The following is a 26,632-nucleotide window of genomic DNA, read 5'->3' as shown; positions in this document are numbered from 1 at the left end:
AGCCCCCAATAAAATGATTTTTTTTAATAATAATAAACAAAAATAAATAAATAATCCTCTTTTTCACATTACACACACACAAATGGTTGTAATTTGACCATTTCAGGAGGTACAATACAAAGACACGTACAAAAGTACGTGAGCAGTGGAATTCAATGATAATAGAATTTTTCCATCAACTTTTTAAAGCCTCCTTGTAGAATCAAGAACCAATGGTATTGTTCCAGAGTGCTCAGGAGCCATGAGCCATACTTGTATAGGCCAAGAAAACATGGGCTTTCTACTCCCATAAACAGTTCCAGTCTCAGAAAACCCACAGGGGGTCACTATGAGTCAGTATTGACTCGAAGGCAGTGAGGGAGGAAGAGAGGGAATTGATAGGATACCAAATGACTCATCCCTTTTTTGTGACCCTTCTGTAAGAGGATGTCCAATCTGTTACTAGCTTGGGTCTGCCTTAGGCTAAGGTCCTGGTTCACCAAGAGATGTTTCAACAAATGGATATAGAACTGAAGGCACTCACTTGTATAGGCCAAGAAAACATGGAAGACAGCTACCTAACTAAATAAGTTGGGAGAGACCCATGTTTGTGCCCATTCCAAAGAAAGGAGATCCAACAGAATGTGGTAATTATCAGATAATATCACATGCAATTAATATCACATAAAATTTTGCTAGTGGTAGCTCAGAAAAATGGTTGTGGCAATACATAAAACCAGGAACTGCCCGCACTTCAAGCAGGTTCAGAAGAGGTAATAGAAAGGAATGTCAGCGCTGGTCTTAGGTGGGTCTTATCTGAGAGACTACCAGGAGGATTTATTATTCTTACTATTATCATTATTATTACAATTCAAAGGCATTTGGTTCTTTGGAGTATACCATTGCAAGGAGTGGGAATTTCAGAACACTATTGTGCTCATGTGTAACCTGAGCCATGTGTAACAAGCCAGAGGCAGCCGCTTGAACAGAACAAGTAGATGCATGGTTTAAAATCAGGGTTGTATTTTTTCATCATCCTTATTCCGTCTGTGCGCTGACGTATAATCCAAGACACTGGATTACATGAGGAAGAAGAGGGCATCAAGATAGAGGAAGGCTCATTTAACAATCTGTGTGACCTCGGCTGCTCAAAAGGAGGACCTGGAGCATCTACTGTTGAAGATGAAAGGGTGCGTGCAGCTCGTGGCACGGATGACACGTCAACATAAGTAAGCCAACAAGCAGCATCGTGATAAATGAGGAAGAGATTGAAGTTGCCAACAAGTTCATGCTGTCTGCATCCACAATTAACAAATAACCATGAAAGTACCAGTCAAGAACTCAAGCAACATGTTGTATTGGAAAAATCTGCTGCCAAAGATCTTTCTTTTTTTTTTTTTTAATTTTAACAATTTATTGGGGCTGATACAATTCTTTTCACAGTTCATACATATACATACATCAATTGTATAAAGCACATCTGTACAGTCTTTGCCCTAATCATTTTTTTCTCTTTTCTTCTTTTACATTTTATTAGGGACTCAAACAACTCTTACCACAATCCATACATATACATACATCAATTGTATAAAGCACATCCATACATTCCCTGCCCCAATCATTCTCAAGGCATTTGCTCTCCACTTAAGCCCCTTGCATCAGGTCCTCTTTTTTTTTCCAAAGATCTTTCTTAAATATTGTAGAGCGAAAGTGTCACTTTGAGAACTAAGGTGAGCCTGACCCAAGCAAGTCCTATTATGTTAAATTGCTAGGTAATAAGGAAGACCAAAGAACAATTGATGCATTTCAATTATGATGTTGCCAGAGAATATTGGATATATTATGGATTGGCAGAAGAACAAACATCTGTCTTAGAGGAAGTACAGCCAGAAGGCTCCTTAGAAACTAGAAAGGAGCGACTTCATCGTGTGTACTTTGGAGAAATACTTCATGCTCAGTGAAAAAGAGGAAGGCCCTCGGAGAGATGGATTGACGGTGGCTGCGGCAGAGTTCCTAAGTAGATCCATGATCGTGTAGATGCCGCCGCTGCAGCAGGCAGTGTTCCTGCCTGGCAAGCATGGGATGTCCATGAGCTAGAACCTGGACAGCAGCAGCAGTCTTTATGGAAGCCTCGTCCTCTCTCACAGTATCACTGTGTGGGTTCGACCACTGAACTTGAGGTAAAAGTACGTCACAAATCTTGTGTGAACCAGGACTTTAGCTTAAGGCAGACCTAAGCTAAGTAATAGATTAGGCAGTTTTTGCTCATTACAGAAACTCTAAATCGCAAGAATTGAATCTTAATTCTATTCATTGGTAAAACATTGTCCATCAATAATAAATATTTCCTGAAATGTCCTTTTCTTGTTTCTTTTGTATTGTTGTCCTCCAATGTCTTTTGTCCCATAATCCTTTTTCTGAGTACTCCTAGGCCTTTTCGTTATCGGACACCTCACCCTATGACAGCCGGAGCGAGGCAGTGCCTCTCAGTCCTGATTCTACACTGAACTCACATGGAGAGCTGAAAAAAGAAAAAGAAAAGAAAAAAGCCCAGTTGCCTAACTTATGGTTGGCAAGCATTTGGAGCTCAGCAGGCATTTATTGTAAAGTTCTCTGTGGTGATGTTTTGGAGCCTTGGTGGTGTAGTGGTTACACATTGGGCTGCGATACGCAAGGTCAGCAGTTCAAACCCCCAGCTGCTAGTGGGAGAAAGACTTAGTCTGACACTCACAGGGGCAGTTCTTCCCTGTCCTATAGGGTCGCTATGAGTCGGCATCGACCTGATATGGTGGTGAAGTTGGTTGGTTGGTGGTGGTCTTAATACATAGTCATTGAAATAAAGGAAATTGGAATGTCTTTTACATTAAAATAAAATAGAGACCAGGGTTCAGATTCTGTCTTCACCATTTATTACTTTTTTGACCTTTGGCTAGTGTACCTGTGTTTCAACTTTGTCATCTCTCTGGGAAGTATTGCTATCTCAACAGGCTTCTTGTAAGAATTACCCTCTGGACTCTCCACACAAGAACTACTAGTACCCTAAAAAGACGTCCTTTCTAGGCCCCCGTCAAAATGCACAGCTTGGGAGGGGAGTGGGAGACAAAGCTCATTTAACTTATGAAGCTAGCTCGCAGGGGAAGAAAATCCTGGAATACCTCTCCAGACATGGTGCCCACATCGCCTAGGACCTTGGTATCATTGCCAATTGTCTTTCCCCACTAGAACTGACAAGTTCTGGGGGCAAGTCTAAGAGCGCTGGGGGCGCTGGTGGGTAAGCATTGGGCTGTTACCCACAGGACGGCGGCCCAAACCCACCAGCTGCTTCTCAGGAGCATAATGAGGCCAGCTGCATCCTCGGAAACCCTCACAGGAGCACTGTGAGTTGGAATCCACCCAGTGACAGTGGTGGGGGAAGGGCCAGCAATCTACATTTTGTAAAGCACCTCCCATCCATTCCAGGTGGCGGGTACAAGCTAAAGTGAGAGAACCACTGCTCTGTAATGAAAGTGCCATTTCTGCCCAGAAAGTACAGGTTGACCCAGAAGAGGCACTGACTGGTACAATTCAGGCAGAGTGGCTGGTGGGAAGGGGCAGACAGGTCAGACTTGTGACCTGTTTTCATTTCTGTAGGGCACCTCCTGCATCGTGTCCTGCCTTTCATAATTTCCCCCTTCATTTTTTCACCCACGTACATGTATGGACATTCTGAATTTTGTTTCTCTTTACTGTGCCATTATGAAAGACCCCGTAGAAATAAGGTCTTCAGAAGATGGGAATAGTATATCAGGTATCACATGTGCGGTCTTGCTGATGATATTTGTGGTTAATATATCTCAATCACAGTGGCCATAGAATAAAGTTCTAAAATTATGGAATCCGTTGGAAAAGATCTTTAAAAACTTTCATTTCCTCGGTTGAGATTTGAAAGTAGAAACACATTCATTGAGCTGGGCTTTAGGAGAGCACGGTCAACTAGCACCAGTTCTCTGCCTTCAGATCTGGTGGAGGATTGGAGATGTGGACAATAGCAAATCAGTGTAATAAAATGTCACGTGTGTGAGCACACAGAGAAGGGAAATTCCATCCTGTCGGGAATGATGGGAAGTAGAATTGGGAAAGTCAAGAAATCTCCATGGAGATGACAGGAGCTATCTACAAGTAGGACTCTTAGCATCTGGGCAACATAGGATGGGGCACCTCCCAAAATGGGATTTCCCCCACCAAGCTATGTATTTAAGTTTTTTTACTAAACAACTTTAACACGTTTAAAGTACTCTCCATTACACTTAATACATTTGTAAAATCTGCGATTCCATTCTTGGAAACATTTTTCAAAGCCATCTGTTCGGATGGCTGACAGCACCTCCCTCTTTTTTTTCCCTTCACCTCTTCTATGATGTCAAACTGTCCTTTCATGTCCCTCTGCATTCGAGGAAACAAAAAGAAGTTGCAGAGTGAGGTAAGATAAGTAAGGTGTGCGAGGCAAGAAAGGCATGCTGTTTTTTGCCCAAAACTGGCGCACTGAGATGGCTGTGTGAGCAGGTGCATTGTTGTGGTGGCAAAACCCGTCCCCCGTCTGCCACAAATCAGGCCTTTTTGGTCACACACTGTTATGCAATCTTTTCAGAACCTCTAAATAGAAAGCTTGATGAACAGTTTGACCTAGTTGAATGAACTCCAAGTGCACTGAGTTGACATTTTCGTCTTTCGCCCTGGGTGCACTAATTCAGAGAGAATTGCTCAATGCTCCCCGAGTGGGAAAAATGCCTACTAGGAAAGCTCTGCTCTGCCCAACGCAATTCCAGTTTTTGGGGTACTCCCCTTATATGCCCACATATATGCCTGTGGTCAAATAAGTTTATATTTAATTTTGTTTTTAAGGGAAAGCAGTTCTTTTTTTGTTGATGATGGCCCTCTCATGGTTTTTTCTTTTTTTTTTCTTTTAATTGTTTCATTAGGGGTTCATACAGCTCATCATAATCCGTACATACATCAATTGTGTAAAGCACATTTGTACATTCATTGCCCTCATCGTTCTCAAAACATTTGCTTGCCACCTAAGCACCCCTGGCATCAGCTCCTCATTTTTCCCCTCCCCGCTCTCTCTTCCCTCATGAACCCTTGATAATTTATAAATTATTATTTTGTCATATCTTGCCCTGTCCAGCATCTCCTTTCACCCACTTTTCTGTTGTCCATCCCCCAGGGAGGAGGTCACATGTAGATCCTTATAATCTGTTCTCCCTTTTCAACCCACCTTCCCTATACCCCCCCATTATTGCCACTCACACCAATGGTCCTGAAGGGATCATCTGCCCTGGATTCCCTATGTTTCCAGTTTCTATCTGTACCAGTGTGCATCCTCTGGTCTAGCCAGATATATATTTTTAAATATGGAACACTTCACAAATTTGTGTGTCATCCTTGCGCAGGGGCCATGCTAATCTCTGTAGCGTACCAATTTTGGTATATGTGCTGCCGAAGCAAGCATGGTCTAGCCATATTTGTAAGGTAGAATTGGAATCATGATAGTGAGGGAGGAGGAAACATTTAGGAACTAGAGGAAAGTGGTATGTTTCATCGTTGCTACACTGCACCCTGACTACTCGTCTCCTCCCTGAGACCCTTCTGTAAGGGGATGTCCAATGGCCTACAAGTGGGCTTTGGGTCTCCACTCTGCACTCCCCCCCTCATTCACTATGATATGATTTTTTTTGGTCTGATATTGCCTGATACCTGATCCCTTTGACACCTCGTGATCGCACAGGCTGGTGTGCTTCTTCCATGTGGCCTTTGTTGCTTCTGAGATAGATGGCTGCTTGTTTACCTTAAAGCCTTTAAGACTCCAGACACTATATCTTTTGATAGCCGGGCACCATAAGCTTTCTTTGCCACATTTGTTTATGCACCCGTTTGTCTTCAGTGATCGTATCAGGGAAGTGAGCACACAATGATATGATTTTTTGTTCTTTGATGCCTGTTAACTGATCCCATCGGCACCTCATGATCACACAGGCTGGTGTGCTTCTTCCATGTGGGCTTTGTTGCTTCTGAGCTCGATGGCCGCTTGTTCACCTTCAAGCTTTTAAGACCTCAAATGCTATATCTTTTTTATAGCTGGGCACCATCAGCTTTCTTCACATTTACTTACTCACCCATTTTGTCTTCAGTGGTTGTGTCAGGAAGGTGAGCATCATGGAATGCCAATTTAATAGAAGAGAGTATTCTTGCATTGAGGGGGTACTTGAGTGGAGGCCCAATGCCCCTCTCATATTTTTAAAAGGAGCTCTGGTGGCATTATAACCTTGTGAACAACAGGATGAACGTCGCCTGGTTCATCATCATTTTCATAATTTTTGTCATGTTTATGCCTATTTTTGTAGCCACTGTATTAATCCACTAAAGTTCTTTCTCTTTTTCACTAACCCTCTACCAAACATAATTCAAATGCATCAATTATTTTTGGTCATATTTATTTATTGTCCAGCATTCACATGTATCTGAAGCCATTGAAAATAACGTGGCTTGGGTCAAGCACACAGTAATTAGTCCCCAAAGTAACATCTTGGCTTTTCAGCACTGAAATTGGTCTTATGCAGCAGATTTTCCCAATACAATACACAGTTTGATTTCTTGACAGCTACTTCCATGCACATTGCTTGAGTATCCAAGTAAAGTGAAAACCTAGTAACGCCTATCTTTTCTCCATTCACCACGATGTTGTCTACTGGTCCAGTTGTGAGGATTGTGGTCTTCTTGTCATCGAGTTGCAAATCCAGACTGAGAGGCTGTAACCTTTATCTTCATCAGGACTTCAAGTCCTCTTCATTTTCAGCAAGCAAGGTGGTACCATCTGCATACCAGGTTGGAATAAGCCTTCCTCTAATCCTGCTGCCGCGTTCTTCTTCATATAGATCAGCTCCTCAGATTATATGATCAGCATCCAAAGAGTGTCGTGAAAGGATAGGACCTTCACAAACACCTTTGCTGATTTTAAACTACGAATCCCCATGTTCTGTTTGAGTGGCTGCTGCTTGGTCAATGCGCAGGTTGCTAGTGAGCCAAGAGAAGTGTTTTGGAATTCCCATTCTTGGCAGTGTTACCAGTAGTTAGTTATGACCCACGCAGTTTAATGCCTTTGGATAGTCAGAAAAAGGTAAACATCTTTGTGGTGTTCCCTGCTGTTGGCCAAGATCCACTGGACATCAGCACTGATAACCCTCAGCCTCTTCTGAATCTGGCTTGAATTTCTGGTAGCTCCCCATTGCTGTTCTGTTGCAATTACTTTTTTAATTGCCTTCTTCAAAATTTTATTTGCATGTGATATTAATGATACTGTTTGATAATTCTCTTTTATTACCTGCCCCTGTAATGACCACATACATTGATCTTCTGGTTGGTTGGCCAGGTAACTGCCTTCCAAATTACTTGGCATAGATTAGTGAGTGGGCACAGCTGAGTGAGATCCGAGGCTGCGTCAGTTTTTGAAACATTTCCAGGTCCTTCTTTCAGCTTGGACTTCTTCCTTCATTTCCGTTGGCTCTTGATCACCTGCTACCTCTTGAAATGGTTTTGGAACAGTATCTCTGTGTGTTCCTTCCTTCCTTGGATGCCCCTGCATCATTCAGTATTTTCCCCATAAAATCCTTCAGCATTTCAACTTGAAGCTTGGTTTTTTTCCTTCAGCTTGAGAGACACTGAGCATGTCATTCCCTTTTAGTTTTCTAGGCCCCCCAGGTCTGTGCACATTGCATCATCATGCTCTGGTTTGCCCTCTCGAGCTGCCCTTTGAACCTTTGTGTTCAGCTATTTTACGTCATCAATTCTTCCATTTACATTCTGAGGCTCTTCTGAAGTCCATTTTGGCCTCTTCGTTCTTTCTCTCTGTGATCATATTTTGCTTTCTTCCTGTGTGATGCTGTTGATATCATCCCATAGCCCATCTAGTCTTTGATCCTCAGTGCTCAGTGCACTATATCTGCTTTAGTGGTGTGCCCAAAATTCAGGTGAAACAGACTCCAGGTCGTAATCTTGGCCTTGGTGGACATGTTGTAATGTTCTTCAACCTGTACTTGCTTATGAATGACTGATGGTCTTTTCCACAAACAGCCCCTGTACTTGGTTTGACTGACGATACTGAGTTTCTCTATTGTCTCTTTCCACGTCTGTAGTCAATTTGATTCCTTTGTATTCTACCTGTGAAGCCCTCTGGAGAGGCTCCATCAATGTGGGGGCGGGGGGAGGCATTTACAGCGCAGAAGCATTTGCACTGTCTTGCAAAAGTCTACCATGTGATCTCCAGCTTCATTTCTATCAGCCAGGCCACAGTTTCCAACTTTGTTTCCAGCGTTCATATTCCAGGTACCAGCGATGGCCCATTGCATCTTGATTGCATGTTTGCTCAACTCCAGACTGAAGCAGTGGTGTCAACCTTCAACTTCTATACCTTTGGCTTCAGTGTTTGGCGCATCAATTTGCATAATATCTACAGTAACAGGTCTTCTTTGTGGGCATCTAGATATTACACAGACAACGTTGTACTTGAAGATAAATCTTGGAATGTTCTTTTGAGCAATGCATATGCTATCGTTCTTCTTAAATTTGTCACTCTAGCATAATAAACCATATTATTGTCTCATTCATAATAGTCGATTTCAGCTTAATAATGCCTAGGATTTTGATCTTTATGCCTTCTGTTTCCTCTTTGAAGACTTAAAATGTTCCTAGAGGCCTACTCCTACATCCCATGTTCCAGCTATTCCTGGATGTTTGTAGCAGTTTCTCTTCCTTTTGAGTGGTGCTCCAGGCGCAAAGGGAGACTCCAGAAGCTTGGCTCCATCCGTTAGCACTAAGGCTGACTCTGCTCGGAGGAGGCACCTCTCCCTAGTCATGCCTCGAGTGCCTTCCCACCTGAGAGACTCTTCTGGCATCATCTCTGACATTGCTCCGATGCTATTCATAGGACTTTCGGGGGTGACATCGTGGTTTACCTGTTAAGCTGCTAACCGCAAAGTCAGAAGTTCAAACTCACCAGCTGCTCTGAGGGAGAAAGATGAGGCGTTCTGTTCCCAGAAAGAGCTGCGGTCTCAGAAACCCAAAGGTTCCACCCTCTCCTATAAGGTTGCTCTGAGTGGGAGTTGGCTTGATGGCTGTGAGTTTTGTTTTGGGAATCCCGAGCAGTGGACCTTCTTTCTAGTCTGCCCTTCCTCTGCTGATATTTGACATACCCGTGGCATAGTTTCCCATCACTTGAGCCACCACAATAGCTTGAACTGGCAGATAAATGGGTCATTTAAACCTCCGTTCTCTTAACTCATGGTTGTTTGTGTTTCTTTCACAGGCATGAATGCCGCTGTCCGTGCTGTAGTGCGCATGGGAATCTACGTGGGAGCCAAGGTGTATTTTATATATGAGGTCAGTTTTTACTTTCGATTCATTCTTTCTTTAATCGCGGGAATTAATTCCTTGCTAAGTGCTTTGCAGGCTGCGGAGTGCTTTCCCATCTGTTTCCCTGTGCTGTTTACCATAGCCCTCAAGACGCGTAGGTGATGTTCGACAGAGGCGTAGGGACACAGTGGCTCAGATCCTTTCCCTCTAGAGGCTTCGTATTTGAGCGTGCTTTCAGCAGTCCCTGCAGACGGACATCGTGTTTGGTAAAGTAGGGGCAGTGAAAAGGAGGAAGGCCCTGGACAAAATGGATTGACCCAGTGGCTGCCACATGGTGTCCAACATAAACCACCATTGTGAGGATGGGGCAGGATGGGGCAGTGTTTCCTTCTGTTGGGCATCGGGTCACTGGGAGTTGTAACTGACTCAACAGCACCTAACAACAACAACGTGCCCTTCAGCTAGTGTTTCCCACGTGGGCAGCCCAGCAGGGAACCGTGGGATGCCGGGATGATCCAGGGGCGTTACAAAGCAGATACCTAACTTTATTCTGAATTATGGGCTAAAGTATGAAAGTTTCTGATTGCCATATGGTTGCTGAGTAATTTTATTTGTAATTAATTTATATGTGTATGTATGTATATTTTATATGTATGTAATTTATATATGTGTATGTATTATATATATATAAAATGAAAAAGGGGCAATCAGCCATATAAGCTTGGGAACCTGTTCTAGACTGTTACCTATAGAGAGTTGTGCTAGTGAAATGAAGGGAGAAAGGAGATGAGATGTGGCCAAAAAAAGATATTTTGATCTCAATTTCCTGGCCCTGGTTAGAGGGTTAAGAATACCAAATAGATTGCATTTAACTGAAGCCCTTATTTCCTGTACCAGTGATATATGTTCATTTAAAATATGAATTTAATGAACATCAAACTAAACAAAAAGAGCTGAGCTTGACTGAGCTTTACCCCTTTAATGCAAAATCCGAATCGCTTCTTTTATGTTTATCAATGGGTTAGCTTAACAATGGAAAGTCTGAAGGCCGTGCCATGCTGCGGTATTGGCCTTGTTCTCTGCCTTTCTCTGCGGTTGCCACTGATGCCTCCCAGTTCTCGCCAGCCTTGGCTCCAGCGCCTCCCGAAGAGAGATCACCATGCCTTCAATTAAGCTGCAGAGTTCTGATGGAGAGATTTTTGAAGTCGACATGGAAATTGCTAAGCAATCTGTGACCATCAAGACCATGTTGGAAGATTTGGGAATGGATGATGAAGGAAATTATGATCCAGTTCTTTTACCAAATGGTAATGCGGCAATATTAACACGGGTCCATCAGTGGTGCACCCACCACCAGGACGACCCTCCTCCTCCTGAAGAAGATGAGAACAAAGGAAAAAGAACAGATGATGTCCCAGTTGGGGACCAAGAATTCCTGAATGTTGACCAGGGAACACTTTTTGAACTTATTCTGGCTGCAAACTACTTAGACATCAGAGGTTTGCTTGATGTTACATGCAAGACCGTTGCCAGTATGATCCAGGGAGAAACTCCTGAGGCGATTCGCCAGACCTTCACTATCACAAACGACTTTACTGGGGAGGAGGAAGCCCAGGCGCGCAGAGAGCCCATGGCGTGAATGAAGTGAGACGTCGTGCCCGACACGGTAACTACTTCTCACAGTGCCGCACTAGAAAATGCGGTCTTTGGACTCTTGAGAAACCAATGGCTAAAACGAGAACTGAAAGCTTTTCTTGAAAGGTGTGTGTTGCGAAACATGGACAACCCTTTTTCTTTGGATTCAGGCTACGTACAGTGAAGAAGTTGCAAAAAACAATAAAATTAAATTGAGAATTGGAAGAATAAAAAAACAAAAGTCTGAAATAAAATAGTACATATGACTCATTATCTCCTACTGTTTTGGTCTTTGGAACTTGAGAGCAAGTAGTGTTTAAGGGGAGAGTACCAATATAAACTGCATCACATTACTTAAAAAATTGTTTACAGTTATAGCCCAATATAACTTTAAAATAGAAACAAGAGAATTTTTTTTTTTTTAGTTACTTAGTTCTTCTAACATTAAAGTTAGTCTTTTAGTCTGGATCCTTCCAGAATTATAGATATAAAACACTGGAAGGGAAGATGTATATAATTAAAATTAGAGCATTTGTGTTGACAGAGTGGGTTGCACATGAAGCTGCTCACCACAAGGTCAGTGGTTTGAACCCACCGGCCAGTCTGAGGGGGAAAGATAAGGCTTTCTACTCCTATGAAGATTTCCCTTCTCAGAAACCTGACAGGGTAGTTCTACTCTGTCTTATAGGATCACCATGAGCCAAGAATCAACTTGATGGCATTGAGTAACCATTTTAATCTACCATTCTATTGTGAATATTTTCTATTTGCTACAAATACTCCACAGTTAGGTTTTTGTCCTTCTTCTGTTTACATTTCGGTGTAATATGCTATCAAACCGAGGTCCAATCATGCACTTAACAATTTTTTTCTTGACCATGCCCATATCATTGGCCCATTTAGTTTTCTCCCCATTTTTCAATGTTCGTCATACCGGAAGTCTGTATTAATTTTTAAAGCATATTCAATATTTTATATCCTTTCCAGGATCCCAGATATGACTTCACTAAGTTAAAAAGGTGACCATTAGACTGAGTCTTGATGTATCTTGCCAAAGTGATTTCTGGCCATCTGCTCTAAGTGCAGTCTCCCCGCAGTGAACAGGAGAAATGGGGACACCCCCGCCCAGCAATGACGCGAGCGCTGGCTGCGTTTCTCTGACGGCTGACGCATTGTGCACATGCCCAGATTTGTTTCTGAGTCTTTACCACATCGCATCACTCACTTGTCATGTCAGAAAGATCCACACACATCCCCATACACCGTACCCCGCCCCCTGTGTTTAGGCTTACAATCTTAAATTCTAGTTCCATGATTTTTATTGGTTTTTAGCGATACATCTAATCCTTTGCAATTAGAGCCTGTTATTGTGTTCTTGTGTACTTGGATCTTAAAAAAAAAAAAAAAAACAGCATCAAATAGCCCCTGTGAATGTCTGTCGCTGGACCCCAGCCATCATGGCTGCGCCCCTGAGCTCAGTGAGTGGAATGAGAACGTTAGACTTGGCTTTCCCATGTCTCCGAGTGTAGCTATGCCCCCTTTCCGTTTATTGGAATCTGCAGGCAGATACCCCAGGTGACCTTGCACTTGGCACTACTCGCTCTCTCCGTTACTGTTGCTGCTGAAAACCACGAAGCTGCAGGCTCCTTTGAGCTTGTTCTGCCTTTTCGTGTGTGTGTGTGTGTGTGTGTGTGTGTGTGTGTGTGTGTGTGTGTGATGAGGTGGGAGCTGGTGGTAACAGTCCGCCTGAGTAGCACCACATTCTGGCTTCATAGCCGTTCCTAAGAGAGAGTGGCTTGGGGCTTGGGATACTCTCAGAAAAGATGGTTTCTAATTAACAACATGTCTTAAAATTCACCGAGTAGATTACTCAGGCACCTTCTTTCCAGAAGGTTCTCCCCAGGAAACCTTTTGACTTGTAATGGCCTACTCCAGGTGTTTTCTCCTCTGGTGGCCTGGCCCCGTGAAGTCCCTTTGCACACAGGAACTCACTCGCTCTCCTTTGTACCAACTTAGTGGTGGGTGGAGAGGGAAAGGAAGGAAGTAGGTACGGTTGCTTCATAGTTAAAGAATGGATTCACTGACTGCATATTTTTCCCATATCATTCATAGTGCTAGAAGGAAGCCATGAGTCCCTTTCCATTACACAGTAGCTCGGGAAATGGGGTGGGGGTGGGAGTTGGGGTGTGGTGTGATTTCTACCATAGGATCTATGCCAATATTTGGAGACTTTTGATATTGTTGTTAGGATGTAGGGGACACAGATCAGAAGGTGGGTATCTAGTGCGGAGGCTAGGGATGCTACTGAGCATCCTGTAGCATCCCGTGGTGTCCAAGACAGCACCCACAGCAAAGAATGATCTGGCTCAAATGCCTCAAGGTTGGCAAACTATGTAGCCAAGGGCCAAGCCTGTGCTTGGTCTGGACATTGACAGTGGGGCAGTGACTCTGGTGAGGAGGTCCATGGGGGTGTGGTTCAAAACTGCTATAACTGCTAAAGTTTAAGCAAGGGTCCCTGGAGGGGCTCTCAGGTAAGCCTTGGGCTGCTTTTCTTCAGGAGAAAGGTGAGGCCGTCTGCTCAGGTAAAGATTTGCAGCCTCAGTGGTTCTCAACCTTCCTAATGCCACGACCCTTTAAGACAGTTCCTCATGTGGTGGTGACACCCCCCCCCCAAACCATAACATTATTTTTGTTGCTACTTCATAACTGTCATTTTGCTACTGTTATGAATCGGGGTCATCTGAGTCAGAACTGACCCAATGACGATGGGTGTTTTTGCTGGGGGTGGGGAGTGGGAGGGGTAGTCGAGTTTAAGTCCTCGATGCTGGTCACCGGGCCTTGTTCAGCTACCTGTTGCTCTTGTCAGTGCCATCGAGGGGGTTCGGAATCAGCGCTGCCCTGCCTGGTCATGGGCCGCCCTCAGTGCTCTCGGCTCGAAGGGAGAACAACGGGCTTTCAACTCCTGTTAGCATTTAGAGTCTTGGAACCCCCCCAGGGGCAGTTCACCCCTGTCCTATGATGTCGCTGTGAATCAGCAGCAACTCGATGCCGTTCGCTTGGTCGAGTGCAGTGCAGTGGATTCCTTGCGTCCATCTCTGTCCTGCTGGTATTCAGTTATCTTCTGGTCTATTTTGAAAAGTAGGGGCATGTTTGGAATCTGTCTAGCATGCCCACATCTAGAAATCCTGGGTGTGCTAGGAATCCTGGGTGTGCATGTTCTTTTGGAGAACTTTTGTTCTCTACATTGGCAATTAGGAAAGATGGGGTCCAGGGGCCCACTTTGCTGAGTGACTGGCAGCAGTACTTGCAACTGAGCATCTTTTGGGGTCACCTTCATGGGTTCCTTTCGAAAGGGGATGGGGCTCCGAGAAGGTGGCAGGTGTGAGCCCTTCTTCCTGCCTCTTTCCTGGGAGAGGGGGATGAGGATTCCCTGTTCCTTCCCTGGGAGAGGGGAATGAGGACTTCCTGCCTCTTCCCTGGGAGAGGGGGAGGAGGACTCCCTGCTCCTTCCCTGGGAGAGGGGGATGAGGACTCCCTGCTCCCTCCCTGGGAGAGGGGGATGAGGACTCCCTGCTCCTTCCCTGGGAGAGGGGGAGGAGGACTCCCTGCTCCTTCCTTGGGAGAGGGGGAGGAGGACTCCCTGCTCCTTCCCTGGGAGAGGGGGAGGAGGACTCCCTGCTCCTTCCCTGGGAGAGGGGGATGAGGACTTCCTGCCTCTTCCCTGGGAGAGGGGGATGAGAACTTCCTGCTCCTTTCTTGGGAGAGGGGGATGAGGATTCCCTGTTCCTTCCCTGGGAGAGGGGGAGGAGGACTCCCTGCTCCTTCCCTGGGAGAGGGGGATGAGGACTTCCTGCTCCTTTCTTGGGAGAGGGGAATGAGGATTCCCTGTTCCTTCCCTGGGAGAGGGGAATGAGGACTTCCTGCCTCTTTCCTGGGAGAGGGGAATGAGGACTCCCTGCTCCTTCCCTGGGAGAGGGGGGTGAGGACTCCCTGCTCCTTTCTTGGGAGAGGGGGGTGAGGACTCCCTGCTCCTTCCCTGGGAGAGGGGGATGAGGACTCCCTGCTCCTTCCCTGGGAGAGGGGGATGAGGACTCCCTGCTCCTTTCTTGGGAGAGGGGGATGAGGACTCCCTGCTCCTTTCTTGGGAGAGGGGGGTGAGGACTCCCTGCTCCTTCCCTGGGAGAGGGGGATGAGGACTCCCTGCTCCTTCCCTGGGAGAGGGGGATGAGGACTCCCTGCTCCTTCCCTGGGAGAGGGGGAGGAGGACTCCCTGCTCCTTCCCTGGGAGAGGGGGATGAGGACTTCCTGCCTCTTCCCTGGGAGAGGGGGATGAGAACTTCCTGCTCCTTTCTTGGGAGAGGGGGATGAGGATTCCCTGTTCCTTCCCTGGGAGAGGGGGAGGAGGACTCCCTGCTCCTTCCCTGGGAGAGGGGGATGAGGACTTCCTGCTCCTTTCTTGGGAGAGGGGAATGAGGATTCCCTGTTCCTTCCCTGGGAGAGGGGAATGAGGACTTCCTGCCTCTTTCCTGGGAGAGGGGAATGAGGACTCCCTGCTCCTTCCCTGGGAGAGGGGGGTGAGGACTCCCTGCTCCTTTCTTGGGAGAGGGGGGTGAGGACTCCCTGCTCCTTCCCTGGGAGAGGGGGATGAGGACTCCCTGCTCCTTCCCTGGGAGAGGGGGATGAGGACCCCCTGCTCCTTTCTTGGGAGAGGGGGATGAGGACTCCCTGCTCCTTTCTTGGGAGAGGGGGGTGAGGACTCCCTGCTCCTTCCCTGGGAGAGGGGGATGAGGACTCCCTGCTCCTTCCCTGGGAGAGGGGGATGAGGACTCCCTGCTCCTTTCTTGGGAGAGGGGGATGAGGACTCCCTGCTCCTTCCCTGGGAGAGGGGGATGAGGACTTCCTGCTCCTTTCTTGGGAGAGGGGAATGAGGACTCCGATGCTGAAAGTGCATCGGGATCATTTTGTGGAAGGGAATCACCATTCAGGGAAAGCCCTAGCCTGAAAACACCAAACAAAACAAAGAAACAAACAAAAACAATAACCAAAAAACAACTGGCTCCCTAGGTAGAAAAGAATAGTTATTGTGCAAGCCCTCACCCGCCCTGTCTCTGACCCTTGGCATGCACCACATGGTGGTCTGCCCTAGTTGATATGAATGCAAGTAGAAGCCAGATAGAACAATCACGCTAAATGCTTTCAAATTAATACGGCTTTTTATAAAATTCTACTAAAGAAAGAAAAACCTTCAATAATTAATACCAATAATCTGCTTAGCTATATTTCTGTTGGCAGCCAGGAAAGACCTATGTAAACTCAGAAACCGGCCATGTATGGACAAGTATACTGGTTAAATGGCTGAATAACGCTTTAAAAAAGGAAGTGTCCATCTTCTCGATTTGAGCCCATCGGTAGAGAACTGTGTTCTTCCACTTACTTTGGGGGTGATTTTACCTCAGACTGGACATTTGCTAACGTGAGGCATTCTTGATGGTCACACCTTGCGTGCATATCCTAGGACCAAACATCCTGCTGGACATCACACGATGCATGGCGCAGCTCCTACCCCAAACAAAGAATTATCCCATAGAGTGTCAGCACGGTCGATTTCATATGGCCGGCCCCTTGTTTCGTGCAGGATGAGAAGCCCTAGTCTAGAACGGCATGGCCCTACAACCATGGAAAGGTGACAGCTAGACTTTTGAGGTGCTGAGAAAGTCAGACAAATGACGTCAACATGGGCCATGCTCACTCATACTGTGTGAAGTGGAGAGCACAGGCGCCCGTCAACAAGATGAACGGACACTGGCTCCCGCCTTGGGCTCACACAGCAAACCACTGGTGAGGATGGCAGTTTTCCTTCTCCTGACATGGGGTTGCCGTGAGCTGGGTCCCCCTGGACAACGCTACGCAGCAACAAGAACAAGTCTGCGCCTCGCGACAAGCAAGCCACTGGACCGAAAGGCACTTGTACTGCATTGACAAGCAGCAAAGAGCGCTGCCACCTTGTCGTAGTAGACTCTTCAAACGATTTCAAAGTGCTTCTCTCCTACCTGCAAGGTGTGATGGTGGTTTTCCCAGGGGACATGTTTGTCTAAAGTCACATGACTGAGTAACTCTTGGAGCTCTTACTTACCTCCCCAGCTTCTAAGAAACACCTTTCAAGCGGTTTTTGCTTTTGTGTTGGTCTGTGTTATTCTCGCTATTTTTTGCTAGCAAGAAATCGTTTTTATCGTTCAAATGCATCAGAGCTTCTGTTCTCCTTTATCCTCATCTTGCTATTGCATGCATATGAGGTCACTGAAAAGACTATGACTTGAGTCAGGTTTACATTAGTCATCCACATGGGCTAGTCATCAAAGTGGTATCATTGTTTTTTTCACCAAATGTTGAAGTCTATTGCGGTATATTTGTGCAAGGCAATCTTTCATTGATTTCTTGACTGCTACTGCAGTTAGAAAGATGGGCCTTTCTACTCCCTTAGAGAGTAGAAAGTTGCCGTCTTGAAAACTCACAGGAGCAGTTCTGTCCTGTCCTACAGGGTGACTGTCGTGCATGTTGATACAAGTAGAATGAAATGGTCCCCTTTTTAATAGAAGCCCTCCAAGTGCAGTTTTCAACCTTCCTAGTACAGTGATCCTTTCATACAGTTCCTCATGGGGTGGTGACCCCCAACCATAAAATTATTTCATGCAACTTCATAACTGTAATTTTGCTACTGTTATGAATCGTAATGTAAATATCTGATATGCAGGATGTATTTTCATTGCTACAAATGGAACCGAATTAAAGCATAGTGATTAATTATAGATTATATATGCACCTATATAATTATAGATTAATTACATCTGTGAAATATTTATGTGTTTTCCGATGGTCTTAGGCGAGCCCTCTGAAGGGGTTGTTCGACCCCCAAAGGGGTCGCAACCCCCAGGTTGAGAACCGCTGCTCTAGTGCCATAAATTCTGGAGAAAGACGAAGTTTTCTACTCCCGCAAACAGTTACAGTCTCAGAAACCTACAGGGGTCGCTATGAGTAGCATTGCTGGCAGTGAGCAAGTACCATGAATTACATTACTTTTCTTCTCTGATATGACAAACCATCTCCTTTCTTAAATTTTAAACTGAAGACTTTCTTGTGTAACTAAAACAAAACAACTAAGAAAGCACCTCTTCCAACCAAAAGCCACGTAGAAGTTTCTACTTGGGAATATCAGCGTTCTCTCCTCTCTCTAACCTGAAATTCTCTCTGTGGTTGACATGCTGCTTGAGGAAGGGAGAAGTAGGTAATTCCTCCCGTAATCCTGATAAGGCTCATAGTTTTGGATTGTTGTGGACAATAACAATAGTAAAACTACTTGACAAGAGTAGATTAGAACATCGATATATAGAGATATATTGTTGGGTTGTTTTTGGTTTTGTTTCCACAGGGGATCTACTTTTTAGTCCTGTGCCTGCCCCTTCTATATACAAATTCTAAGCTCTCCCCCCGCCCCCCTGCCCCCGGCAATTTTGAAAATGTCGAGCACCACCTTTAGTCATATCTGTTAGAGATTTTAAAGACAACGGCACATGTTGCCTTCTTTAAAGGGAAAGCTAGCTTACCACTAATGAGCGTGCTGTCTGGAGAGCTGCTGCGTGTGCTACGTGCTGTGTCTCCACAGCCGCTCCGGCCACTCGGCCATGGCTGGCCCTACAGAGCTGGACTATTCAGACACGACTTGCCGTGTTTTAACCTGCTTTCGAATTTTAGAGTTGACTGAATCTTGGGAAGGCCAAATCCTAAGGCTAGATACTGCAAGTTTCCATTAAGTAATTCAATCAATGAGCCTGTTTTTTTGTGGATGCCTGTGAAGTTTAGACTGGAGCATTCATTTAGAATTCCATTAGGAAGATTGAAGAGTGTCACACGGGGGAGGGGGGTGTTTGAAGGAGGAGGCGATAAACCTTCTGTGGAAGCTATTAATCCTTTGAGACAAATAAAGTTATAATTCTTAGACTTTGTAAATCATGGACATAAAGAATCTTTCGGCTTCCTAGTTTTGAGCCACCCATGGTGTTTACCAAATATAAGACTTGAAAGAAGTTCCGAGCTTTATGTCCTTTGTATTGGGTTCTATACATGGTATCTTTAAATGTACCCAAGAATAAACTGGGAAAACCCATTTCTATAGGAAAATAAATGTATTCACCACTAAACAGCTTGGTTCACGTACACAGTATCTCTTTGAATGTATTAACTGCATTCAAAAGTAGTAGGAGATGACAATATCGAAAACACTGTAGACGTACATTGAATTCGGTAGAATGTTTTCTGCTGATCATTGCAAGTGTCTGCCCTTCAGACTGTTCGTCACCGTCTGAAGAATTCAGGGACTCCTAATGAAGGAAAGCATCAAGGCACAATACAAAATCAAGCAAAAGACTCCCTGCCGTGGGTTCATTCTGACTCTGCACAGCTCTGTAGGACCTGGGAGAACCGCCTCTGTGGGCTTCCGAGGGCGTGCCCCTGCCAGAAGTACAAAAACTACCTGCAGAGCGCCTGGTGGTTTCCACCTGCTGGCCTTGCAGTCAGCTGCCCGACATGGAGCTACACCGCTACCGGCAGGACTGCCACATCAAGGCACAGAACTTCAAACCACGCTCCCTGCCGTCTAGGACACGGTACAACTATCCCCAGGAGTCCCAGAGACCGTACCTCTTGGCAGGAGTAGAAAGTCCAGTCTTTCCCCTGTGGAGCCACTGGTGGGTTAACTGCAAGCCCAGCATGGAATAACCACTAGACCACCGGGGCTCTTCATCACGGCTCAGGGACCCATTCAATAGCAATATAAGTCTAAGGCCTGTTTTGCTTTACACAAGACCATAATTCCTCTGAAGTTAATGGGGCGGGGGGATGATGTGTGAGATCTAAGAGAATGCTACCCTATTATTATCTCTGCAGGTCTATCTAGATAAGATAGGTGGAATAAACACTGAAGGAGAAAACAACTGGACGGAAGGTTCGGGAGGGTGGGGGACATGGGTGAGGAGGAGGTGGGGGATTTATATATGATGATGGAGAAATAGATCTATGTGCATATACTTATAGATTTAGTATTAAGGTAGCAGATGGACATTGGGCATCCGCTCAAGTACTCCCTCAATGCAAGAACACTTTGTTCTATTAAACTGGCATTCCATAATGCTCACCTTCCTGACACGATCGCTGAAGACAAAGGGGATACATAAGCAAATGTGATGAAGAAAGCTGATGGTACCCTGCTATCAAAAGAGATAGTGTCTGGGGTCTTAAAGGCTTAAAGATAAACAAGCAGCCATCTAGCTGAGAAGCAACAAAGCCTACATGGAAGAAGCACACCAGCCTGTGTGATCACGAGGTATTGAAGGGATCAGGTATAAGGCATCAAAGAACGCAAAATAATATCATTGTGAATGAGGGGGAGTGTGGAGTGGGAACCCAAAGCCATCTGTAGGCAACTGGACATCCCCTTACATAAGAATCACGGGAAGGAGACAAGCCAGTCCGGGTGCAGTGTAGCAACGATGAAACATGCAACTTTCCTCTAGTTCCTAAATGTTTCCTCCCCCACCACTATCATGATCCCAATTCTACCTTACAAATCTGGCTACCAGAGGATGTACACTGGTGCAGATAGGAACTGGAAACACAGGGAATCCAGGACAGATGATCCCTTCAGGACCAGGCCTGAGAGGGGCAATACTGGGACAGTGGAAGGAGGGTGGGGTAGAAAGGGGGAACTGTTTACAAGGATCTACATGTAACCCCTCCCTGGGGAAGGGACAACAGTAAAGTGGGTGAAGGGAGATGTCAGACAATATAAGATATGACAAAATAATAATATATAAATTATCAAGGGTTCATGAGATAGGGTGTACGGGCAGGCGGGGGCGGGGGGGAATGAGGAGCTGATACCAAGGGCTCAAGTTGAAAGAAAATGCTTTGAGATTGATGATGGCAACAAATGTGTTTGACACAATGGATGGATGTATGGATTGTGATAAGAGTTGTATGAGCCCCCCCCCCAATAAAATGATTTTTAAGAGAGAATGTTACCCACAGACTAGCTTAGACAGTGTTTAAAATAGATTTAACAAGTGCCTGAAAACACAAGTTGAAATGTCCCCTCTAAAAGGTAGTAGCACCTCCTGAATAATTAGGAGGCTATTCATGCTTTTCTTTGACATTGCCTCGCACAGTTTCAAGTAAGAGTTAAACAGGACTTCGAGGCCTGTGGCGTTTCTTCCATGTGATAAATGCCTGGAAGAGAGAGGAATTCTGTTTGACAGGAGCGTTGATCGAGCAGCTGACCGTCTGCTTGGCAGACTTAGGATGAGTAAGGTGGATTATTATTATTTTGGGTCACACACACATACACCAAAAAACCAGACATGGCTTTAAAGATTTTATGGTTCATTTGTTTTCCATATGTGAGTCACAAAATTGGCCCTAAAGGCAAATTCTGAAAGTGCGCTTCATAAAATGTTTTTGTCTATGACTGCGTTAGCTAAGCGTGCAACCTGCTTAGGAGGTGACTGCAATAGGGGAGGGGAAAAAGCTCTTGTATAAATTGTAAGGCCTTTATTGTAAAACTAGTGTTCCCTTCTGAAAGAATTCTAAAGACTGTTTGGGGCTGTGGCTGTATTGGAATCCGTATTCCATCTTTCAAGGAGCAGACTTTCTCCCGAAAAGCTTAGATGAATCTCTAAATGATAATACCACTGTGTACAAAGAGTCTTTCTTATTTAGTAACATCGCTCCTGCTCATAAAAGGCAACTTGAAATTGCAGTGACAAGTTCTGTTTCAGCTGCTACCGAGGGGCCTCGTGACTTTGCAGACTGAAGCATGAGTCATTTCCTCGCACTCACCAAGCGTGCAGACGTGTGCAGTAGCAGAACTGGGACCGCAATTATGAGAAAATTACACTTGCTAACTTTTTGACTGCTTCGTTGTCATACATAGCCGTGCTACACAAAATAATCAAGTTAGTTTTGGAAGCCATTTCACTGAAAATTCGCTTTATGGTTTCTAGACATGTTCTATGTGATCACGCCAGAAGCAGAGAGAGTTCTCAAAAGAATAATAAGCATACGTTTAAAGTTATAGAACTAATCAAGTGACAAATACCCGTGCCACTGTGATTGGGCCTTTTCTGACTCCCGGTGACCCTGTCCAGGGTTTCCCAGATTAAAAATCTTTTGGGGGGGCGGCAGGCAGCCTCATCTATCGCTCAGAGAGCAGCTGGGAGGTTTGAGCCATGGAACCTGCAGTTAGCAGCCCAATGCCTAACCCACTGAGTCACCAGAGATCCTTTGAAAGCATCAAGAGAGAGCCTGTTTGTCCATTCCCAATATGGCCTGTGCGGTCGTAAACTACAACATCGTGGTCGACGGGGGAGCGGTTTCCGTGACAGCAGTTGTTCGCGGAGACATTTCTAGTTTGATTCGGTCAGATCTGCACCGCTGAGCTTTAGTCATGCGTTAGGCTACGAGTGCTCCAGCAACATCCTTTTCAGGCTCCTAAGCACCGAAGTGGTGGGGCTAACTTTTCTCCCCCACCCACCACCTCCAGAACAACCTGTCACTGTCTAGGGAATTCCAACTGCTAGCAGGCCTGCATCTCTTTATTTACATACCACGTCACTGTACAGACGTTGCCAGAGGGGGGTTTGTGGGTGAGAGGGAATTGGTCGGTCTTCGTTTTGTTTTGTGAGTGCAGTCATTTTATGTTGTTGTTTTGCTCCGGCCTTATGTTTGGTTTGGTTCGTTGGTTCATTTTGCTTTGTGACTAGATCAGCTGCATATCCTGACTTGCTCAGAACAGTCCTGGTGTAGGATGGCCTATATTCTGGCCTAATATGACTCTTTATTCTCCGAAGTATGTGCATATGGATAATAAAAGAGAGAAATAAGTGCACAGCCAAATTCAAAAGGATTTTTAAAAGACCACCTCATAAAGATTGGTGGGATACCCCCTGCCCCACCCCTGAGACGGTGGTCCGTAGACAGACACCCTTCAAACCTGAATCTGAACCCACCCCGAGGGAGCAACTTTCAACTAAATAATAGGCCTCGAAAGTGAATCAATGCCAGGGACAGTGTACTTCTCAGAACAACCAGCGGACAAGACCAAAAGTGCAGCGTTTGCCCCCAAAGCATGGTTCAGGAGGTGGGAAGAGGCAGGAAAGAAGGCCTAATGGAAATGCAGGCCCTGGGAGGGAGGGGTGGGGGGGAGTGCTGTTACTGGAGGGGTCGTAACCAGTGCCAGGAACCCAAAAGTAGATACTTTGCTAAATGGAAAACGAATTTTCTCTGCAAACTTTCACCCAAACTACAATGAAGATAAACTGTGTAGGATTCATGTTGACACAGGAATGTGGGGCCTCAAGCTTGGATCCCCGCCACATGCCTGCTCCGTTCTTGTTTCTTCTCCCAAGTTCTTCCAGGCACCGTAGACAGCTCAGGATCCTCACTAATGGCAGCTCAGTGGTTTTCTCATATCTTAACATGAAAGTGCTGTATTGTCTCCAAAGAGAGGCATATTGTGCCAAGCAAAGCTGGGAGCTTGTGAGTAATAAAGAGAATGGAACAGGTGTGGCTAGGTTACAGGAGCATCAATGGTTCAATGTTAGAATTCTCTTGTTCCACGGTGTGTGGGGGCGGGGGCGGGGGGGTGGGGGTTAGGCACTGGGTTCAGTTCCCAGACAGTGAACCTCATGTGTAGCCATCGCACACCTGCTAGTGAAGGCCCGCATGTTACAATGGTGCTAGACAGGTTTCCAGACTAAGAACAATGGCCTGGAGATCTCCTGTTTATCAGCCAGCAAAAACAGGATGGACGACAACGATCTAATCTGCACCGGTTATAGGGAAGTTGCAGAACCCGTGTGGATGGGGTTGCCACGAGTCTAGGGCTAACTCAGTGGACACTTGCAACAAGAAGGCCAAGTTATTTATCTATGTTTGTCTTGCTGTTGAAATATGATTCCTAAGGTAAAGTCTGAGTCAAATTCCCAATGCTAAAATGGGTCAAGAGGCAGTTGTACAAACCAAACAAGGAATGATGCATGGTTTAAAATCAGGACAAGTGTATGTCAGGGTTGTATCCTTTCGCCATACTTATTCACTCTGATGCTGAACAAATAATCCCAGTAGCTGGCTTATATGAAGAAGAGTGTGGCATCAGGATTGGAGGAAGGCTTATTAACCACCTCTGATATGTAGGTGACACAATCTTGCTTGATGGAATACATAAGAATCAAGTTGACTACATCTATGGGAAGAGACAACGGGGAAGCTCCGTGTCAGAAGCTAAAACCAGGTCTGGGGACTGACTGTGGAGCAGACCATCAATTGCTCATGTGCATGATCAGATTAAAGAGGTTGTGTGCAACAGGTTAACCTAAGGGAGCGCAGTTTTGATCGCTTGGCTGCTGCTTCCATGAGGCCTGATTGTGGAGCTCAGCAAGACCCAATCCTTGGCAGCTTCAGCCTTTTCTCTGTTCTATCATGACGTTACCTACTGGTCCCGTGACGAGGATTTTGGTTTTCTTTACATTGAACTGTAATCCAAACTGAAGACCGCAGCCCTGGCTCGTTATCAGCAAGTGCCTCCGGCCCTCTTCAACTTTCTACAAGCAAAGTCCGTGTGTACAGTTGTCATTTACGTTGTTGAAGAAGGTTTTTGGAATGAAGAAGTCGTTGGTCTTGCAAAATCCTGTCATGTAATCGCCACCTTTGTTTCTGCCACCAAGGCCATACTTTCCAACGATTGTTCCTTCCTCTTTGTTTCCAGCTTTGGCATTCCAGCCGCCAGTAATTATCAATGCGTTTTGAGAGCATGTTTCATCAATTTCAGACTTTAGAAGTTTGTAGAACTCTTCGATTTCTTCATCACTAGCTATGATGTTTGGGGCTTAAATTTGAATAATAGTTGTATTTACTATACTTCCGTGTAGGCATATTGATATGATCCTATCTTAGCCCTGTATTTTAAAGTAGATCTTAGAATGTCCTTTGTGGAATATGAATGTGACACCATTCCTCTGTGCTATTTTCAGCATAATAAAATCATGTGACTTTCTGGCTCAAAGTGGCCAACATTGAGCTCAATAATGGCCTCTTCAGCTCACTATTACAGAGGCTATCGATCTTCCTGTGCTGCGTTTAATTTTTTCTTACTGCGTGGGGTCACGATGACAGTGGCTTAAAGTAGCATGGGTTGTCTTGCCAAATAGAAGCTGGGACAGGAAAGCTTTTGTGAATGCAGAATAATTGACGGCACTATTTACACATGAACTGGTTCCAAATTATTAGCGGTTTAAGGTAAATGACTCTTTTTAATCACTTAGGGGTCATCAGGTAACAAGCAAGCCATTTTATTCGCCACAGTCGTCTGTAGATTAATCTACACTAAAATTCCCATTATTGGAGATTAAATTTAAGACACATTGTCACAATTGGGTGTTTGGACTAGTAGGTAATATTACACTGTATCTTAACATCATCGAACTCTGAAGAACTTAAATTGTGTGTGATTTATATTTATTGAAATTTATATTTTACGAAATTTGAAAACCAGTGATTTCTAAAAGAAAGTTTTAGCCTTTTTTTAAATGTGTGTCTCTGTGTGCATATTGTTTTTCTCATTTCCTAGGGTTACCAAGGTATGGTTGATGGCGGTGCTAATATCGTTGAAGCCACGTGGGAAAGTGTCTCGAGTATTCTACAAATGGTATGTGCTCTGGTTTCCTGTTACTCATTGCTCTAAGTAAATCGTAACTCTGCTGGTTTGAAACCTTGAATTTGGATGCCTCAGTAACACTTAAAGTATGGTTCTGAGCTACTCGCACAATAAGAGAACACTCTTAATGTGCTGTTTAATTAAAAGGAAAATAAAAAACTTTGCATGCTAAACAATTCTAGAATTATCCCTGAATTTAAAAGCTCGATGTTTGCCTCATGGTAATTGTGGTCCTTCTGGATATTTCTGTTGTGGTTGGTTTTAAACCAGATTAAAGTTGAAGCTACTTTGGTTTGTTAGTACTGTGTACTCAGTTGCAGATCTCTGCACCTGTGAAGTTTGTATGTGTCCCTTAGCAGTCACTGTAAGAAGCCTAAGAATGACTCACAGACAGCAGCAGCTCAGAGGCTGTGGACTTATTAGAGCAGCATCCCTGTTCTGGTTTGAATCAGACGGGGCTAATTTCCTCAGTGTGTGCAAAAAAGGCAGTAATCACTTTAGGCAAAACACTCGCTTGTTTTCCATTTAAAAGAAACCTGCCAGAGCAGCTGATGCCTTCAGTGAACTTTCCCAGAACACTTTAGCTAAGCGAAGGAGCCAAATCAAGGCGTGGGCGGAAGTAATGAACCTAATAATACGGTTTTTTAAAAACGTGTATGCTTGTGGTTTAATCTTTTTAAAAAGTGTGTCCTATATTTTTGGCTTATTTTGAGTACTTGTGAATGCCAAAGAAGCAAATTGATACATTCACACTTAAGGTGCTCACCCACCAACTGCCGCCATCGGGTCGATTCTAATTCATAGTGACTCAAACAGTAGCTATATTAGACTGACTAGAACTGCTTCCTAGGGTTTCTTTCCTAAGCCTGT

The 26,632-nt window shown here is 45.0% G+C and overlaps 1 protein-coding gene, 1 non-coding gene and 1 pseudogene across 2 annotated transcripts in view; 2 read left to right on the top strand and 1 right to left on the bottom strand.

The window, feature by feature from the left end:
* Window positions 1-26,632, top strand: part of PFKP (phosphofructokinase, platelet) — an 89,554-nt gene that overhangs the window by 13,712 nt on the left and 49,210 nt on the right. The window contains exons 2-3 of the mRNA XM_075550132.1: window positions 9,320-9,393; window positions 25,676-25,753. Coding sequence (XP_075406247.1) covers window positions 9,320-9,393; window positions 25,676-25,753 — 152 coding nt within the window. The remainder of the gene's footprint in view (window positions 1-9,319; window positions 9,394-25,675; window positions 25,754-26,632) is intronic.
* Window positions 5,367-5,470, bottom strand: LOC142449502 (U6 spliceosomal RNA). Its single transcript, XR_012784662.1, has one exon. It is a non-coding gene; the product is annotated as a U6 spliceosomal RNA (small nuclear RNA).
* Window positions 10,165-11,184, top strand: LOC142448987 (S-phase kinase-associated protein 1 pseudogene; annotated as a pseudogene).

Source organism: Tenrec ecaudatus, chromosome 5, assembly GCF_050624435.1.
Source record: "Tenrec ecaudatus isolate mTenEca1 chromosome 5, mTenEca1.hap1, whole genome shotgun sequence".
Taxonomy (NCBI): domain Eukaryota; kingdom Metazoa; phylum Chordata; class Mammalia; order Afrosoricida; family Tenrecidae; genus Tenrec; species Tenrec ecaudatus.
The sequence above is the reverse complement of the archived record's forward strand: the minus strand, read 5'-3'. Positions and strand labels throughout refer to the sequence as shown.